General features: G+C 41.2%; 5 protein-coding genes across 8 annotated transcripts; 3 read left to right on the top strand and 2 right to left on the bottom strand.

The window, feature by feature from the left end:
* Window positions 1–324: 324 nt before the first annotated feature.
* Window positions 325–1,235, bottom strand: pierce2 (piercer of microtubule wall 2). 4 transcript variants are annotated; one of them, XM_019361960.2, is made up of 2 exons: window positions 1,082–1,235; window positions 325–755 (listed from the first exon to the last, which is right to left on the bottom strand). In XM_019361960.2, the coding sequence occupies exon 2, from the start codon at window positions 743–745 to the stop codon at window positions 440–442; it is 306 nt and encodes a 101-aa protein (XP_019217505.1). In that variant the 5' UTR covers window positions 746–755; window positions 1,082–1,235; the 3' UTR covers window positions 325–439. The 4 variants fall into 4 exon arrangements, with proteins under 4 accessions (XP_019217505.1, XP_019217504.1, XP_005471222.1 ...); XM_019361959.2 differs by having other exon boundaries at window positions 325–752; window positions 1,016–1,176; XM_005471165.3 differs by having other exon boundaries at window positions 1,016–1,174.
* A 1,106-nt stretch (window positions 1,236–2,341) lies between these two features.
* On the top strand, window positions 2,342–6,603 carry anapc13 (anaphase promoting complex subunit 13). Its single transcript, XM_003447043.5, has 2 exons — window positions 2,342–2,595; window positions 6,236–6,603. The coding sequence occupies exons 1-2, from the start codon at window positions 2,497–2,499 to the stop codon at window positions 6,359–6,361; spliced, it is 225 nt and encodes a 74-aa protein (XP_003447091.1). The 5' UTR covers window positions 2,342–2,496; the 3' UTR covers window positions 6,362–6,603.
* Window positions 6,529–10,464, bottom strand: LOC100696185 (lathosterol oxidase). The gene is made up of 6 exons (XM_003447044.5): window positions 10,176–10,464; window positions 9,166–9,381; window positions 8,942–9,074; window positions 8,318–8,418; window positions 7,797–7,925; window positions 6,529–7,344 (listed from the first exon to the last, which is right to left on the bottom strand). The coding sequence occupies exons 2-6, from the start codon at window positions 9,373–9,375 to the stop codon at window positions 7,075–7,077; spliced, it is 843 nt and encodes a 280-aa protein (XP_003447092.1). The 5' UTR covers window positions 9,376–9,381; window positions 10,176–10,464; the 3' UTR covers window positions 6,529–7,074.
* A 3,767-nt stretch (window positions 10,465–14,231) lies between these two features.
* mt2 (metallothionein 2) lies at window positions 14,232–15,008 on the top strand. The gene is made up of 3 exons (XM_003447045.5): window positions 14,232–14,385; window positions 14,480–14,545; window positions 14,781–15,008. The coding sequence occupies exons 1-3, from the start codon at window positions 14,361–14,363 to the stop codon at window positions 14,870–14,872; spliced, it is 183 nt and encodes a 60-aa protein (XP_003447093.1). The 5' UTR covers window positions 14,232–14,360; the 3' UTR covers window positions 14,873–15,008.
* Window positions 15,009–15,709: 701 nt separating this feature from the next.
* On the top strand, window positions 15,710–18,515 carry steep1 (STING1 ER exit protein 1). Its single transcript, XM_005471164.4, has one exon. It carries the CDS (start codon window positions 16,003–16,005, stop codon window positions 16,678–16,680), a length of 678 nt encoding a protein of 225 aa, XP_005471221.1. The 5' UTR covers window positions 15,710–16,002; the 3' UTR covers window positions 16,681–18,515.
* Window positions 18,516–18,884: the final 369 nt, after the last annotated feature.

Below are 18,884 nucleotides of genomic sequence, written 5' to 3'. Positions count from 1 at the left end.
GCAGCGAAAATGAACAAATTTCATTCGTTCAGCCTGAAACATTTACTAAAGTGATCCCACCCCCACCTTCAAAAAACGAAAGGAAAAACAAATATTACATTTAATATATTTTTAAAAATATGTTACTAACTAATTAGATGGTTTTAAACCCGCCAGTGTGAGTCAGATCAAAGAATTTCTGTATTTCTATACTGACAATGGCGACAGAGTTCAAGTGTTTTTTACTCTCTGAAACACCTATGCGTTTTTAATTCATCTGAGGTTCAAAATAATATATACCTGTAATATTAACAGCATGTAGGAACCAAAACATAAAAACACACACATGCTAAACAATATAGTTTAATTTCATACATGTGCACATATTGAATACTGCAGTCGTTACATTTGAGATGTATGCTTTTTCGGGTTTTTTTAAAAGTCATGTGCTGCAAAGCAGTTAGTCACACACCCTGCTACGGTCCAAGGATGTATTAAAGGAGTAGTTCCGATACATCCCGGTCTTCCTCAGCTCTTCGGTGAATCTTTGTGATTTGGGGTGGAAAGTGCACGGAGAGCTTTCAAAGGTTGGAGGGAGGCGACCATAGTCGGCAGATGTGGTCTTATACATGATGCTTTCGAGCTTTGTTCCCGCTGCAGACATCAGACCTTTTGCTTGTGGAGTTATCACGCAGGTGAAAACTGGGTTTCCAGGACTGGTTGATGTTTTGGCTTCTTCTGCCTGCTGCTCTGGAGAGACTGGCATTGCTGATCTTCTATTAAAAAAGGAGGGGGAAACGATTTAGAAGATTATTTACACATTTACATTAGGTGTATATGGACTGACTAATGGTCGATGGAGAGTTGCATGTTATTAGTAGTGGTTTTAGCATGGTATTAGTTTCACACGGATTTAACATTAGATATATTTCGGTAATTACAATTAAATTATTTTCGAGCATAGAGCGGCCCAGCTCTAATTCATGTCTATTCATTTCTTTTAACTTCACTATCTGTCTAGCGCTAAATTTCTCACCACTGGATTTTTTTTCTTGACTGAAGCGTTGCTGTTTCCAAACTGCGATGTGATCCATATAATTACCTTAAACTCAATAACGCAACAAAATGCACCGACTGGTCACGGGTTGAAGACAGAGAAACATGTGGTTACCATGGCAATGACGAGCCAGGCGCGGACTAGTGGCTTGACCTCACATAATCTCACGAGACTTTCAAAGAAAGCGCGAGAGGACGGGGCTCCGACTCTTTTGTACCGAAAAAAAGACTCTCTGTCATCAGCAGAAAAATTATAGCTACTGTCAGAAATCGTCCCTGGCAAAAAAGAAAAAAAAAAAAAACGTTAAAAACTTCCCTATATTTCCAAACTTTGGTTAAAATCTACCTTAAAATATTTAATAGTATCCCCCAGCTCGCTAATCTAATCATTAACGTTCAAAAATGAGCACTATTTTCCTTCAGATACCTTAAATACAGCATCACCTTACTCCTCTCTTTAAATATCTCTCTGAAATCATACAAGAGTCCCATATGTCAGATGTAATGCGGCCAACTGCGTCCTCTCAGACATGCTCTGGACAGTCTCACACAAGCAAACACTAATCAGAGTAAACCAAGTTATAACACAACATAAAGAGATCTGATTAGAAGACTGAGAAGAAGAAAAATATAGATTAGATGTGAAAAGCAGGTTTTTTTTCTTTGCTGTCAGAGATAAAAATCAGACAGTCTGGCAGTCAAAGAAAGGAAGACAGAAAAAACAACAACAAGAAACCAAAAGAAACCACAGTGTGTGGTCACTGTTTGATATTGCATGGTCTTAAGTGCAAAATGTTCATTGGAGAAAGAGTGACGGTGTGTCTCACTCACCAAAATAGAGAACATACCACAACCCATGGGGCACTAAATAACCATAGACACATACCACACACCAAACAAATTCCCCACGTGTGGGACTAATAAAGGTTATCTTATCTTATCTTAAAGACACACATGCATGCAAGTGATAGAAGACAGAGACATGAAACTCAACTAATCATCACTTTAAATATGTGGGAGGACTGTAACAGAGCAAGAACTTGACTGGTGACTGACTATTTTCTGCATACAGTTTTTGGGTCCCAATGATCAGTGAAGATAAAACTCTAAAACAGCCATTAGGCCTGATGGGCTAAACCTGCCTTCAGGTGGCATACAAGGCTGTATACTGTGGAGTATAAATGCCATGTAGCAGTCTAAATGTTGCTGTTGTGTAAGTTCACATATTTGGACAAATTGTATTGTATCTCCTGCTAGTAAACCTCGTTAGATTCGTATTTTCCACTGCACGTAAAGGCATCATACACTGCGTCATCAGCACGTGACAACTGGCTACGTAGAATTACTGCGACTGTTCCTCTCAAACAGCAACGGAGTTGTTCGCGGACGTAAATCCGTGTTACTGTTGCTCCCCTGTTGTTGTTGAGGCCAATTGGCAGCCGGCTGTGTCTCGGCGGGAGGATGGACAGTGAAATCCAACGGGACGGGAGAGTCCTGGATCTCACCGATGATGCCTGGAGGGAAGACAGGCTGCCGTACGAAGACGTCACCATTCCTTTGGTAAAGTCTTTGGTTAATGTTAATGCTGAGGTTAACGTCAACAAGGACCAATGACTACAGAAAGCAGAAATGTTTTTGCAGGATGTTCCCGAGCAGTGCCGTTCATGAGAGGACACTCCATAATATCTAGCTTTTTACTTAATGTCAATGACGCAGATTAGATTAGATCTTTATTAATCCCTCGGGTGGGTTCCTCCGGGAAATTCAATTTCCAGTAGCAGAGCACCGACAGAAGTTACATATTACAGAGCTGTAATATAAAATAGAGGGGAATGAGAGAATATGAACATAAGCGTAAATATAGCATTTATACACATATGGTTGGGGGGGGATTGCTTTGGTATACTTCTCTTTCCTATTCTGGGCTTACAGAAGTGACATGCGCATGCTTACCTGCTTTGTCAAAAACAAACTATATACACTCATTAGATACACCTGGCCAAGGTTAAAGCCTTCAGAACATCTTTGATTCTTCACAGCAAACATTCAACAAGGTGCCTGAGACATTTCTGAGATGTTGAACCATGTTGACATGGTAGCATCACACAGTTGCTGTTGATTTGGCCGTCCATGATCCAAATCTCGTACTTGTACTACATCCCAAAGGCGGTCATTTGCGTGCCGTGACCATATCGTGTTCAAGAAACAAGTTTAATTATTTGATCTTTGCAACGTTGAGGGTTATCCTGCTAAAACTATTCTGCTATCACTAGATGGTTACACTGTGATCATAAAGGGATGGGCGTGGTCAAAATAATACTCATGAAGTTAGGCTGCGGCATTAAATGCTGCTCATTTGGTATTAAGACGATAAAAACATTTCCCACACCCATAAACATAAACTACAGTCTTCCTACACTACTTACACTTTATTCACTTTTAGTCACTTGCAGTTATTTATTCAACTTCAGTCACTTTAATTTTAAAACTGTGTAATTTTAAAACTGTATATACTGTATATTCTGTGTATTTATTATTTCACTCCTATTGCCTGTTCTTATTGTCCTTATCTTCAATGTATGCTGCTCGGTTGTTTGTTAATTGCCCCTTGGGGATAAATAAAGTCTTCTGATTCTGATTCTGATTAAGAGGTCCAAAGTGTGCCAAGAACAGATCTCCCACACACTGCACCACCAGGGGCCTGTTCTTCGTACCTCGCTAAGTAAGTTAGCCGGATTTGAATGTTGACGATTTCGCGTGATCTTGGATCGTTCGGTTCTCCGAAGCTCATCCGAGACTTGCTGTCATAGCAACAGATCCGTAAGCGTAAACCTGCTCGGGAGCAGGCTTACTTTATGTAAACAGGATTAGATCGCGGCCACTCAGGTATGTCCGCTGCAGTTATACGAAAGCAACAACGATATTTCTCCACTGTTTTTCCATAAATAAATATTATCAGTGTAACTAAAGATAATGCAGTATTTGATTCTGTTATTGATTCCATACAGATACATACAGATCATTTCCTTAAAAAAGGGAAATGTACTATTAATCATGCTATTACATGTATTTGATTATTTCAGATGTAATTCATATGTTAGAGTAGTAATAGTAAATTACTTCGTGTAATCAAGATGAGAGACCACGGCTATAAAAGCGAAGGTGGATTTGGGAAGTCCGTCGCAGCCATGTCCTGTCCGTTTGTACGCGAGCAAGGAAGGTGCAAGATTGATAAGGAGAGTTTCCAGAATTCAGCGGATATTGCGGGATAGACAGGATCCTTTAGCTCAGCGCGACGGTGTGCTCATAGAGAGATATCGACTTTCCCGTGAGGGTATTATTTTCTTTCTCTCTCTCTCTCTCTCTCTCTCTCTCTCTCTCTCTCTCTCTCTCTCTCTCTCTCTATATATATATATATATATATATATATATATATATATATATATATATATATATATATATGTATATATATATGTATATGTATATGTATATATATATATATATATATATATATATATATGTGTATGTGTATATATGTATATGTATATATATATATATATATATATATATATGTGTATGTGTATATATATATATATATATATATATATATATATATATATATATATATATATATATATATATATATATATGTATATGTATGTATATATATATATATATATATATATATATATATGTATATGTATGTATATATATATATATATATATATCCCAACTTACTGTGCATGCTTCAGTAAGTTGATGGAGTGTTATGTAAAACTACACACACAAAAACCCACAATGTCAATAAATGTCACAGTACAAAAAGGGGTGTGACGAGGGGGTGCAGGACCACCACCTGTCTTTATTTGCTCTGCCCTTTTCTTGGTTGCTGTTATAAACAAACAAACAGATTATTCCAGGGTCTCTTTTCAAGAGACTAAAAGCAATATAAGTGATAAATATTACCATTCTGTGGAATATTCTTATATTTCACTTTTACTTGTTCCCATGTTCTAGTGGGTCCTGTTGTGGCTCTAATGTGAAAGAGGATATGATGTAATATAATATAATGTGGTATAATATAATATCACATGATATAATGTCATATCATGGATCACTTACGAGTTTAATTTGTCAGCAACTTTCTGCCAGCCCTCTCTCCTTGCTTTTGCAGCCTTTGCAGTGTTCCCCTGCGTTTTAATTAAACTCTGAAACTCCTGATATCCCTCAATCAAGAGTTCTTGGTCTGCTGCCGTGAAATACTGAGCGCGCTCCTTCGACATCTTCGCCGACCAATCACAGGGTTGCCGATCAATGTTTCTACTATCGATGCGTAGCCCCTTTTAAGCCACCCAGTGATCTCAGATTACTTCATCCAGCTGTACTAATCGTCAACAACAGGTGTGTTCGGAGAACCGGATTAGCGAGCTCAAAGTTAGCGCGATGATTTGATCTTGGATGTGTCATTTGATCTTGGATGTAGTAAGCGAGGTACGAAGAACAGGCCCCAGCAGCCTGAACATTGATACAAGGCAGGATGGACCCATGCTGTCATGTTGTTTAGGTCAAATTCAGACCCTACCATATGAATGTTCCAGGAGAAATTGGGACTCATCAAAGCAGGAAACATTTTTCTAGTCTTCTGGTGTCAAAGTTTCATGAGCCTGTGTGAATTGTGGCTTTAGTTTCCTGTTCTTAGTTGACCGGAGCGGCACCCGGTGTGGTCTTCTGCCACCGTAGTCCGTCTGCTTCGAGGTGTGTTGTGTTGTGCATTCAAAGCTCTGCGTGCTTGGATTGCTGTCGCCTTCCTATCAGCTCGAAGCAGTCTGCACATTCTCCTCTGATCTCTAACATCAACAAGACATTTTCACCCATTTTTATTTTACCTTAAACACAAGTCACGGTTTTGTGGGAAAATCCCAGCAGATCACCAGTTTCTGATGCTCAGTTTGGACTTCAGCCAGCTGTATTGATACAGTCTTTGAGTTGCTGCCATGTGATTTGCTGATTAGATTTTTGCATTAATTAGCAGTTGAACAGGTGTACCTAATGAAGTGGCTGGTGAGTGTATCGATCATGCTGTTTTGGTTTAAGCTCTGTATTTTCCCCCATCAAATATTCTTGAAACCATCACAGTGTTGATCAAAGTGTCTTTTTCTTTCTTTTTTAATTCCATCTTCTTGTTTCCGGTTTGTTGCAGAGCGAGTTGCCTGAGGCTGAGCAGGACAACGGGGGATCGACAGAGTCTGTGAAAGAGCAAGAGATGAAGTGGACGGACCTCGCCCTGCAGAGTTTACATGAGAACACACCGAGCACCGGAAGCTGAAAGACTAACACAGAATCGAACTGTACAAATAAAATGCACAGACGTGGTGCGCACTGTGTCAATTTTGATACACAAATGTGCCGTTTCTTCTCGGCGCGTTGGCATTTTACACTTGCTGGTGAACTATCCATCACTCTTATTATAAAACATAAAAACATTGTTTATACTTTATGAAACTGATCAATTTGAGCAAATATAGTCCTCCTGTTTGTGTGCATTTATTAAACCACAGCTCTTATTTCTCCAGCGTTATATTGAGGAACTCTGGCTTTGAACAGATCCAACCTCCTGAGTTTGTAACAAAATCACCTTTACCCATGCAGTAATACCATAACGAGCTTGCAGGTAGTCTGGCCACTAGATGTCGCTGTACTATAAAAGCAGCCAAATTAATGGGGAAAAAGGATTGCTATTATGCTTAAAACACATCGATTAAACTTTCAGTTTTCTGCTACAGTTGTGTGTAACACCAGAATCTGTGCTTGTTACGTTCATACCAGTCGTGCTACTTGACCTTAATGTTACTGTTGCTAATATACAGCGTGTTATTTTACTATGCTGTACAGTTTTCATCTTCTTTCTCAGCCTGGGTAGTATCTAGCTAGGGAATCTGCATGTTTTGTACCAGCTGCCTCTTCCTTCTGCCTTAGATCATTGGTAGCATAACAGCCTGTTAATGTCCAGAGATGGCTCTCTGCTCTGAGCGTCCATCATCACTGTGTCTGTGCTGCTTCTGTCGTCAGCTTGCGAATCTGGTCACGGGGCCCCTTCCCCAGCAGCGCCGATGGGTGTCGGTACGAGCCTCCCAGGCGATCCCAGAGTGTGAAGTATTGTCCGTAATTGTAGTTGAAGTACAGGTGATGATCAACATGGTGAGCGGCACCGTTAATCAGAAATATCAGCGGGCCTGGAAGGCGGTAGTCTCCATCATGGATGGAAATGGTCCAGATGTTGACGAAGACAAAGAGGGAGAGGTAAACCACCTGTAATGTAAAATAACTCAAATGTCAGCCGAAGCATGTCACAGTTTGAAGACAACGGTGCACTTCCTCAATTTCAGTGTATCAAAATACACTTTGTCCAGTCACTTAGAAGTTTTACTGCAATTTAATAGCAGTAACTTAATGCACCCCTGATTTACAGCAGGGTTGTCCAACTCCAGGCCTCGAGGGCCGGTGTCCTGCAGGATCTCACCCTGGGTCAATACACCTGAATCTCATGATTAGTTCATTACCAGGCCTCTGGAGAACTTCGAGACATGCTGAGGAGGTCATTTAGCCATTTAAATCAGCTGTGTTGTATCAAGGACACATCAAACCTGCAGGACACCGGCCCTCGAGGCCTGGAGTTGCCCACCCCCAGTTTACAGTGTGATCCTCCTTTGACCTCAGATCGGTAATGTCAGCATTTCCTAGAAACAGAAGATGATCTGCACCTTGTGGAGAGGGAAGATGAAAGGGTAGATGTGGTACGGTAAGCTCTGCAGGAAGCCATCGAGTGGGTGGAAGGCATGGCTGGCAAACGGTGTTGGTATCTTGAAGGTGTGGTGCTGCTTATGTAAGTGCTGAGGGGGAGAAACACAAATGGTGTCAAGTTTAAGATTTTTTTTAGTTAGAAGATACACAAGTCAAACAAGGAAGTCAAAGCTGTGGAGTTACAATAACTATAAGAGGAAAAAGTATATTCTACATATACATTCACACCCACCGAGGACATACTGTGTTTTTGAGTTTCCTTCAGCTGCTCAGTGTGCTACTATGTGCTAAACCGAGCCTGTAACCTGGTACAACCAACTGTGAGCATGAAAGTGCTGAAAAGCCCAGAAGGTCATGTAATCATTGTTTCATGGGTTCATCAGTACAGGTGGGACCTTTTATTATAGGAAGCGACCCACTGACAAAGGTATCTGACTGCCTGGGGCAAGTGTAGGTTGGCAGTACAGATGCTGAAGCTCACCTTGTAAATGTTCTGATGGTGCATGGCGCGGTGAATCCAGTATATACACATGTCAGTAAAGAACAAGAAACCAGCGATGCTTACGACCAGTCCTGACCAGCCTGGAACAGACACACGCACGAGTTTTAATTTTTGCAGACTCTTTGTGGGTTGGTTAGTTTCAGTGAGTTAATCACGCACAGCCTTAAAGTGGACACGCTCATTTCCAGCCGCTTATTCACCTCCTTACTGCAGCCACTCGCTTCTCCCTCTCGCTGAAAAAAGTACTTTAAATCTCATCCCTTCACTTTAAGGCAACTGTCTTTTGATTGGCTGCCCCTCAGAAGCACAAGGTTATGCTAAACACAGAGCTGTGCAGCTGAGATGACCATATGAGGGATTTCTACTTTGACAGAATTCAAAGCCAATCTAATAGGAAACTGTCTAAGTCAGAGCATTTAGCACTTTGGGACACCTTTAAATGTATTCTCAGTATTTGAGCCTTTAGCCATGTTTACTATAAGAATTTTAACAGTACATTCATTAAATACAGTAAGCTCACTTTAAGAATTTCATTTTTAGTTTTACATTAACTGGAGTTAACGTGAATCCTGTGCTACAATATCTAAATAATCGTTTCCTCACCCAGGGAGTTTTCACTGATGTTGTCATAAAGTTTGCTGTGTCCTCTGACTTCCCAGAAGAAAAGCACTACGGTGGGAAAACTCATCCAGAAGATGGAGACTGTTCCCAACTGGATCTCCTTTCTTACTTGATGCTGTTAGTGAAGCAAATACACAAAGTTTAGGATTTAGGAAAACCTTGCTTTGGAAATGGTACCAAACCTGGCAATCCATTCACTGGCCTACCTCAATAAACTGTGGATGCTTCATGAGTACATGGTCAAACACATAGTAGAAATTAAGAGCACCAAAAACCAGGTAAACCAACAGAGCTCCCAAGTTGGTTACCACCCACAGGCTGATAATCTGGCGCACAGCCCAGCTCTCGGGCCATGAGACCGGGTAAATGTAAGGAGTGAAGAAGTAACAGTCAGCTATGTCCAGCACATGATCCATGACAGCCTGTGAAGACAGTAAATGATGTCCTGTAGTGCTCTTAGCATACATGAGAGAAAGCAAACCAATCACAGCCCACTTTGCTAAAATTAGGTTGAGTGGATGTTTTAGTGAGAACTGAATAGAACTGAATAGCCTAGGCTCTCTGGTGTATACTGCACACACTCAGGTCTGCTTTAGCCAGAGCTTTGAAACTGGATAATCTGTATTATTGCTACTCTGTCAGAGAGCACATATACACATTTCACATTTAAGCACATGGAATGCTGCAAACGGAGCAACAATAATAAGACTGTGAAATATAAGTTTGTGCTGGTACAAAATCCAACAGTGCCCCTGCGAGGCCAATGCATAAAACACTCAGCTGTTCACTTTTAAATCCTTCATTTAAACTTTTTAGTCACCTACCTACTCCCCGCGTCCCTGCATTACTACAGAAGTGTTCTCAAGCTTGTTTCTATAGTAATCGAAAAGCTGTTTGGTTCAACATGAATCAAAAGCATTTCTCACACCAACTCACCGTCTTCACTCAGTGACCCACCCGCCACACACACACAGACACACACACACACACACGTCTGCTGGAGAGTCAGTGTGGAAACGTAGAGTTTGAGGCTGTGCAGCTCTAGAAACATCTCAGCTTGCGTTTATATTCTTAGTAACGACAAATATATAAACTTCATCTCAGTGGTCCGTTTAAGAAAATCCACCTCAACTTTCCAGGTTTTATTTCATTACTATTTAAAAATCATTATCATTTAAGAGTTCATTGTTGAATTCATCATTTCTGCTGCACTGACCTGCTTGAGGACGGGGTCTGTCACCGGGTTAGAAAGAACCTTCCTAGAAAGTCGATGAGTGCTCACTCCTCCTCTCACAGTCTGTCCAATGGCAGATCATCCGGAACAGAGAACACGTGGCTCAATATAGAAAGCTGCACACGCTGCTAACATGGGTTTACCATGCAGTACGACAGCATCTCCACAAACTGCAAGAGAAGCTCCGGTTTTCTTTCCTTTTTTTTTGTGAGGTAGTTGATACCATGTGCTCAGTGGATCCAAGAAGACACAGACATGCCTGTCCAGGTGGAACAAGATCCCAGCATGCTCAGCAAATAACACAGAGCTCAGCTGCAGTAGCACTCTTCAACTGGCACCATTTACTCATAATATCTGTGCTCATTGAATGAAATATTATTTCTACACAGATGTGAAAATCTGAAAGTGCATTGTAGCAACTCAGCTGCACTATCTCAGTTTTAATGCAAAATAAAATCCCTTGCAACGGTCAGCATGTCATTTTTGCGTGTGTGTGTAGTGGATATACCCTGTCCCATGCTGGGCTTGGAAGGATCAAATATAGCAGCTCAACTGTCTGCCCTGTGCACACACACACACACAGATCCACAATTAAGAGAAGCGAGTCTAGCTGGGAGCATGCCAAACACTTTGTGATCATAGAATATCCCATCAGTGTAAAGTATAGTCTGTCTGTCAGCATTACTGACCTTTCACATAAACACACATCTTGGTGGACAGAACATGCAGACTGTCACTGAGTATGAAATTTAAGACAACGTAATCACTTCTCAGAACGAGCAGAGCAACACTTGCAAAGAGGCTCTGACCAGGATGGGGGATGTTTTTATGCCTCTTGCACACTTTTCTCTCCTATAACTGCTCGTTAACATGTGTCCATCACATTAAGTCAGGCATTTTAGTCAAAATAGAGCACGTGAGGACGCCTGTGCTATTTGAATTTGGGTTGTTGGTATCTGCCTTTAAATATTTTAACACCAGTTACTTGCACTTGCAGCTGAGTTTTTTCATATTATGCATTCTTGTCCACCAGTAGATACACGTGTAAATGTCTCCCTCTAGCGCTTCCTGACTGAAACAGCACCTTCTGCGCACTGAGTGTAATGGACAGTTTTCACATCCAGTGTCCAAAATTAATCATGAACAAAAACAGGAACTAATCTTTACTGCATATTTAACCAAGCAGTGTATTCATAAAGGATGTATGACAGGTTATTTACATATACGGTGGAGCTTTTTTGTTCTCTTTTTTTACCTTGTGTCACATATGCTGTTAAAATGCTGGCTTTTCATAAAAACATGGCTAAAATTTCAAATAAAGAATTTTTTCTACTCTTGGCTCTAAATGATGTTTCAGTGAGGGGATAGCCTTATTTTGATGGCATGACTATATTGATGGTGTGATCTCAGTCACACAGCTGTGGCGAGGAGAACAAAAATCAATAAAAGCAGCTGTTCAAAACTTCTGCTTTTAAGAAGCAGCCAATTAAAAGGACGCAGGCCAAACAGAGGCTATAACAGCTTGTTTCAGACAGTGGCCGAACTGACATTTTTAAACCGTAAATAATGCAAAGCTGCTTTAACAAAGTCAAAAAATATAATTAGGACATGATGTGATTTAACTTTTACTGAAAGGAAACGTAACCACGTCACACATCTTACGTTTATGAGATGTTGAAATAGGCTGAACCTTAACAGGACTTCAGGCCAGTCAGTGTTTGCTTTTTCTAAGGTGTATTTATTATATTCACGGTTCCACAGTGGGCACAACGGGAGCATTTACAGTGTTTAAAAAAAGAAAACCATTCATTTTATAACCATTAATGTCCTAGCAATATTTTCAGCTAGTATATATTTTGTTCCCAAAATATTATTTTTAAAGCTCTAATAATATTGTTTAAAACATTTTTTAAAACATTTGGTCATAAGTAAAATTTGTACACAATTGTTATCCTCCCATAAAATTCTTAGCATGTTTTTCAGTGGCAGTAAATCATTTAAGGGTTAACAAGACATGTATGAGCCAGCATGGTGTAGTCTTGGGGTCCTGGGAGAGAGAAAGACGTCGTTCATCCTCACAATCACACTGTGACCAGTTTAGAATCACCAGTTAAACCAGCAAACCTGTGTTTGGACTTTGCTGCTACTCACTGCACCAACATGTAACACTGCATCCAGAAACATTAAATTTGGTCCAAGTCCTATAAAGTGTCAGGGTTTAATTCTTGGGAATACACGATAAGTCTCTGTCTGTCTCTGTCCCCAGAGACATTTTGGTCTGATGGCTCTAAATGAAAAGTTATTCAGGCACAGCGAGATGTTCCCTGATAGCTGGGACTCCACTAGAGTCCAAGAAAACAAAAAGAAACGCGGGGAAAAGCACAGTCCCCCTCTCTGTTTTCACCAATGTTTTTGGATAGTCAACTAATCGAGTTATTTAAAGTGTCTTCTTCTTGATTTGTAGGGTCCATAGGTCTGTGTTAACAGATCGGAGTACCCCCCAACCCTCCACAACCTTATAAATAAACGACAGAAAATGGATGGACTGAATCTAATTTCAGTGTTATTTTATTATGACTGATTTTTTCCCCTCATAATTCCCATTTTCAGCTGCTTCACTAAGAAGAGTAGCACTCATCTCTCGGTTTGCATCGGCTACATGTTATAACGCGTCAGCTCATTACCGGCTGACACACACTTTCTAGAAACTACACGTTAATGGAGAAACACTCCGGTGTCGAGTGCAGCGTGAATAATGCTGCCTTCACGCTCCAGTCATGGAAAACCTAAGTATTGTACATACAGCTGGTCTTTATAGACAAATAGACATAAAAGACTAAGCAACCAAGTGCGAAACATCCAGGATATTATGGTAGCCGAGATTAATTTTGTTCTGTTCTATTGTACTCACACATACTGACAAAACACTTCTTTTAAAGCTTGCCTATTCGGTTTGATTCTTTATTGTTGAGCACTGATGTTTCCCGACTGCTATTTTATGCTTATTGCGATTTTGGTGTTTAATTTCTTGTAAGACTACTATTATTAAAAATATATATACTGTGTGTAAATGCACAATCGTTTTCTCTGTCCTCTGTGGGGAGAAAGCGACGTCGCACGTGCCATGTGCACACGGCTCGCTGCTGAATCCGGTATTTCCGATAGCACACGGTACGTAAACGCAGCATATTACAATAGCCTGTTTGCTTTGGTTTGCTCACGAGCGGCCGGGTGCAGCTCGGCACTGACGGCAGACAGACGCCAGCTGGTTTGCACCGTGTGCACAGCGCCAGGAACACCAGACACCCCGTGTTCTCCGCTGCAGTTGTTCAACATCATGATGACTATATTATTTTTTATTATGGAAAAATGAGCAAGACTGAGGAGTCACACGATATATTAAATGAATTATTATTTTAGATTTGGATTTAGGATATTTAATGTGGATTTTTACTCCAGTGAAATGATCGCACTATCAAAATAATACCGGCATAGAGTGTATTAGTTTCAATTAATTAAGTACGAGGTTAAGTTTGGAATGAAAAGAATGAAAAAATACTGCACGGAAATGTTTTCTGTGAAGAATCTTCGCAGATGCTGAAAAGTTTTTTTTTGTAATTTTTAAAATAATACTGTTGGTGATAATTCGTGCGCCCATCCACCCAACATCCTCTCATATTAGCCCCAAATGGTTGTATAAATTCACTTCAGGCCATATAAAACTAAGACGTCCTGATGGGAGACCCGCACTTCATGTAGCCCATTCTAAATGAATCCGTGTGTTGGTGAGCGTTTGTGACCGTGTGTTCAGATCTCCGTGTAGCCTGGAGATGTTCTCCTCTGTTTACATACATGAATTAATTGCATGGTTGAATTTCTCCAGAAGTTGACGTTCTTATATAATGTTCAGGCAGCAGGCCATAGATCTGGGTATGAGGATCTCTCTGTTCCCGCTGCTGAAAGGTTGTCGTGTGCACAAACCTCTTCGTAATCATTAACCACGTGCTTGCGTGTAGCGTGACAGGCGTGTTTTGCACTCGGCTCTGTTGTTCTCAGGACGCTATAAAAGAGCCACTCCTACACCGTCATTCACAACATTCATTCAAGTCCCGAAGAGACAAGAGCAACGCCAGCATCACTCTGAACAAACGAGCCATCAACTGCAAAATGGACCCCTGCGAGTGCGCCAAGAGTGAGTGTTCCTGCCGCTGTTTAACAAGGCTATTTAATACGCTGCTTGTTACCAGCGGACCGCATGAAACTTAACTCTCTTTTTTTATGTTCAGCTGGAACCTGCAACTGCGGAGGATCCTGCACGTGCACAAAGTGCTCCTGCAAGAGCTGCAAGAAGAGTAAGTCAAACACCTCACAGCACAGCAAACAATCTATCGACCTGTTAATGTTACGCTCCTGTTTATCTTCCCAAGTAACATGCATAGTGTGACGATGGTCTCTTATAGTCATGCCCCATTTCTTCAAAATTGCGCATTTGATGCCTTTTTTTGATGCTGCGCAGGTGGCTCTAATTGCTTTAATGACTTAAGTTCTTGTTTTCTTGTGTTCTGTCACTAATGTCTGTCACTGCAGGCTGCTGCGACTGCTGCCCATCCGGCTGCAGCAAATGCGCCTCTGGCTGCGTGTGCAAAGGAAAGACATGCGACACCAGCTGCTGCCAGTGAGGAGTCTGCAGCATCAGCTCTCTGCTGCAATTATGGAGTCATTTATTTGCCACTAATCATAAATTTGCACATGTCCAAGAAATGATAACGAATGATTTTGTACTTGTGTTTGAAATAAACATGTTTATTGACGCTATGACCTGTCTGGTGTATTAATTCAGCGAGGTCGTTGCATCATTTAACTTGGGTCACGCTGTGTGGTACTTTGTGCAATGCTGAAATCTTCATCTTGGAATACGGGCTAGAGTTAAATTGACTCGGGATTGCTACTAAACAGTGTGGCCCACTTGAAAGGCAGGGATGCAAAGAAACTGTTTTCAAATCGAAAGTTGGAAATCCAAATGCATTAGATGGCGTGCTGGACTAGGTCAGATTACAAAGTGCAGCATAAGCATCTAGAAAATGGAAGTTCAGTAACTCGAACTGAAATTGGGCTGCTATTAAATTAGTCCAGAACTGTTACACATGGCTGTGAGCCAGCAGACTGAAGTTGTCTGACATGTTTAACCAGAAATGGAATTTAAACTTGGAAGCATAATTTTTGCCTAGTTGAATCAGAGGGGGTCCAAATACTTAATATCATGTTTGCAGTCTCTTGATCCTTTGTCTTTTCCCCTCACCTCCAATGATGGCCTGTTAAAAGTATTGGCTCAAAGAGAATCCTCTCCTCTGTTACTGTGGACCGGTGTCCTTAATCCAACACAGCTGACTTAAATGGCTAAATGACCTCAACGTGAGGCCAGGTAATGAACTAAACATTTGATTCAGGTGTGTTGACCCAGGGTGAGATCTAAAACCTGCAGGACACCGGCCCTCGAAGCCTGGAGTTCCCCACCGCTGTAGGCGCTTGCAATAAAGAGCACTATTGTTGTGAGGTTGTTACATAAATACGTTTAATCTGAAATTAAATTGTATTTCTTAGTTTGGGGTTGCAATAAAATGTATTTGTTTTGAGCTTCGCGGAACGATTTATGAAGGCGGAACAAATATTCGACACTTGGGTTTCTCGCGGGAACAATATCATCGGTGCACACAGGAACTATTGCGTTGTTTCTATTTTCTGGGCAAGTTTGGCTGTAGTGGTTTTTCTGATCACGAACTGGTATTAAAATACACCCACGCGTGTGAACATGCCGAAGGTGGTTTCCAGGAGCGTCGTGTGCTCGGACACCAGAGACCGGGAGGAGTACGACGACGGAGAGAAGCCCCTCCACGTCTACTACTGCCTATGCGGCCAGATGGTTCTGGTCCTGGACTGCCAGCTGGAGAAGCTGCCCATGAGACCCCGGGACAAAGCCCGTGTGATCGACGCCGCCAAACACGCTCACAAGTTCTGCAACGTGGAGGACGACGAAAACACGTACATCAAGAGAGCCGAGGGCATCGAGAGGCAGTACCGCAAGAAGTGCGGCAAATGCGGCCTGTTGCTCTTCTACCAGCACCAGGAGAAGAACAACCCGGCCACCTTCATCGTGGACGGGGCCGTGGTCAAGTTCGGGCAGGGCTTCGGCAACACCAGCGTCTACAGCCAGAAGCAGCCCGAGGCTCCCAAGAAAGTCCGCGTGATGATGACCAAGCGGACCAAAGACATGGGCAAGTTCAGCTCCGTCACCGTCTCCACTATCGACGAGGAGGAGGAGGAGATCGAGGCCAGGGAGGTGGCGGACTCCTATGCCCAGAATGCCAAAGTGATCGAGAAGCAGCTGGAGAGGAAGGGCATGAGCAAGAGGAGGCTGCAGGAGCTGGCTGAGCTGGAGGCCAAGAAGGCCAAGATGAAGGGCACTCTCATTGATAATCAGTTCAAATAGCTGGCTGGGTGTGAGGAGACTCCTGCTCTGCCTGGGACTCGTACATACAGGACTGATGAGTGTAGCGGTCGTATCATAAGAATGTGATCTGGCCTTTAAATTAGTTTGTCATGCTGTTTTGTACATACAGGAAAAGACAAAATAAACTTTTTTGGGGGGGGGTATTTTTTAAAAATGTTTTATGTTGTCGTCGTTTTAAACCTCACAGAAGGCTTCGGCTGTTTGAGTCGGAGCACAGGAGGGGAAAACTTTATTAACAACAGCTTAATGAACTGATGTGTTCATTTAGAGGAGGAATTGTGTATAATTCAAACCAAATATTTAATTAAAAATCTAATTTTAAAGCTACAAACACATCAGAACAAATGTCATGAGTTAGTTTTTTTTTAATTGTATTATTTTTCTTCTGCTCATTTTTTATTTGAGGCAGTGATTCGAGAAACATTCAGCCAGGTCCAACCTGAAAGAATGTTTCTCGAATTATTTGGCAGCAGGTTAGTAACATGATTAGGCACAAAAAGAGGTCATTCCAGAGAGACCAAATCTTCCACAAGAACGGATCGGGAATGAGGTTCACTACTCTGAAAGACTTGTGTGTTCACAATGGGTGAAACCATTTAGGAATAACAATCTTTGTAGTCAGTCTAGGTCAAAATATAATGATTATCCAACTTGTTATCAGAGCATAATTCATAAGAAAGCATCTGTAAAGCTGTAGGAGTGTCTTACATTAGAGCATTCTTCCAACCTTTTCAGGAGAGTGTCATAGAGATTTGATCCCACAGAGGAAATGATTGTGGTGCAGCAGTAGGATAAAAAAATAAATAACAAATAGAGTCAAGTTAAAGTTCCACTGGCGCATGGTGAAGGTTGTAAGCTGTTAGATCTTTATTTATAGAACAGAATAAAAATAAAATAAAAGGTTAAGATAAAGAAAAGTAAGACTGAGACTAGGCAAGAAAGAATTGCAGACTGTATTCACAAATAGAGAAATATAAATATGGAGCAGGTCTGTGGACCTGTCACAGAAAGATGAGTTATTGTACAGTTTCACAGAGAACACTGGGAAAGATTTACTAAAGCGTTTTATATAGGGTTGAATAACTGAAGGCTCTGTGGTGTGTGTGTTTGTTTGGTGACTTCCTGTCTCTTACTGACTGACACGCCTCCAGATTCTGACCAATGATGGTTCCTCCCTTATGAAGCAGCTTGTTAATACACCATGGCTCCATGATTCAGGTGGTAAACTGACAACAAACGAGGCCTTGAACTGTTGAGGAGCCCAAATGCTAAAAAAGATCCTGTGTTTAATGAGAAGAAAGAATAATTGGGGCAGTATCCAACCAGCACACCAGACTCAATGTAGGTCAAAAAATACAAGATAAATTAGGAGAACAATGAGTCGCCTGGACTGGATCTCACTGTCACTGCATCTGACAGAAGAGCCAAAGTATTTGGGGCTTTGGATGCTGATGGCAATGAAAACAAACAGCTTCAAAATAAATTGGAGACATAACTAAAAACATTAACAATGAACAATAACTCGGCTACATTTGCACTTTTCTTCTGTGGTATAAACTGTTGTTACTAAGATCTAACACAGTATGATTATTATTTATATGCTTACTGTGATCTTTGTTTGTCACCTATTAATGTGAATTGGGTCTTTTTCCCTCACGTTTCCTTTCTTTTTTGTCCTCACTGGTTGTTTTTCTCTCTCACATGTGAGTTGTTCCAGTCATGAGGTTAACTGATGATCCCTGGGACCAGAGGAAGACTCAGCATAGCTTCCAGATTTCTGTATTTTTGTATTAAAGAGTAACACAATCCCTGTGCTTCACTTTCTGTGTCTGCTTCCTGTTGTATAATAGGATCATACATATTGTATTATATAACAAAGTAGCTCAAGGTGACTGTACGCCACATGACCAGATTTTTCCTGATGAAGCCACAGACTGCAGCCTGGAAGCAGGTGTGGATCACCCATCTGATCTTTGTGATTTAACCTGAAGCCAGTGGTTTTGTCTCAAGGCAGCAGCAAAAGTGAGATAAATGAAAATCAAATGATGTCAATAGAGTTGAAATGTATGCCTATTCCCCACAGACAACAGCTGAATCTTGAGACTATCTAAAACAGGGATGTCAAATTAATTTTACACGATGGGCCACATGTAGCCTTTAACTGAACTGGACCAGTGACACTT

Source organism: Oreochromis niloticus, linkage group LG7, assembly GCF_001858045.2.
Source record: "Oreochromis niloticus isolate F11D_XX linkage group LG7, O_niloticus_UMD_NMBU, whole genome shotgun sequence".
In the NCBI taxonomy this organism is placed as follows: Eukaryota; Metazoa; Chordata; class Actinopteri; order Cichliformes; family Cichlidae; genus Oreochromis; species Oreochromis niloticus.
The sequence above is the reverse complement of the archived record's forward strand: the minus strand, read 5'-3'. Positions and strand labels throughout refer to the sequence as shown.

Bases quoted from the DNA above. Each gene is read 5' to 3' on its own strand.
- LOC100696185 (XM_003447044.5), bottom strand. From the start codon at position 9,375: ATGGATCATGTGCTGGACATAGCTGACTGTTACTTCTTCACTCCTTAC. The intron at 8,419-8,941 runs GTGAGGAAACGA...TGTCTGTTCCAG, and splicing joins CATCAGTGAAAACTCCCTGG to GCTGGTCAGGACTGGTCGTA. The intron at 7,926-8,317 runs GTGAGCTTCAGC...TCTCCCCCTCAG, and splicing joins ACCATCAGAACATTTACAAG to CACTTACATAAGCAGCACCA.
- pierce2 (XM_019361960.2), bottom strand. From the start codon at position 745: ATGCCAGTCTCTCCAGAGCAGCAGGCAGAAGAAGCCAAAACATCAACC.
- steep1 (XM_005471164.4), top strand. From the start codon at position 16,003: ATGCCGAAGGTGGTTTCCAGGAGCGTCGTGTGCTCGGACACCAGAGAC.
- mt2 (XM_003447045.5), top strand. From the start codon at position 14,361: ATGGACCCCTGCGAGTGCGCCAAGA. The intron at 14,386-14,479 runs GTGAGTGTTCCT...TTTTATGTTCAG, and splicing joins CCCCTGCGAGTGCGCCAAGA to CTGGAACCTGCAACTGCGGA. The intron at 14,546-14,780 runs GTAAGTCAAACA...CTGTCACTGCAG, and splicing joins CTGCAAGAGCTGCAAGAAGA to GCTGCTGCGACTGCTGCCCA.
- anapc13 (XM_003447043.5), top strand. From the start codon at position 2,497: ATGGACAGTGAAATCCAACGGGACGGGAGAGTCCTGGATCTCACCGAT. The intron at 2,596-6,235 runs GTAAAGTCTTTG...GGTTTGTTGCAG, and splicing joins AAGACGTCACCATTCCTTTG to AGCGAGTTGCCTGAGGCTGA.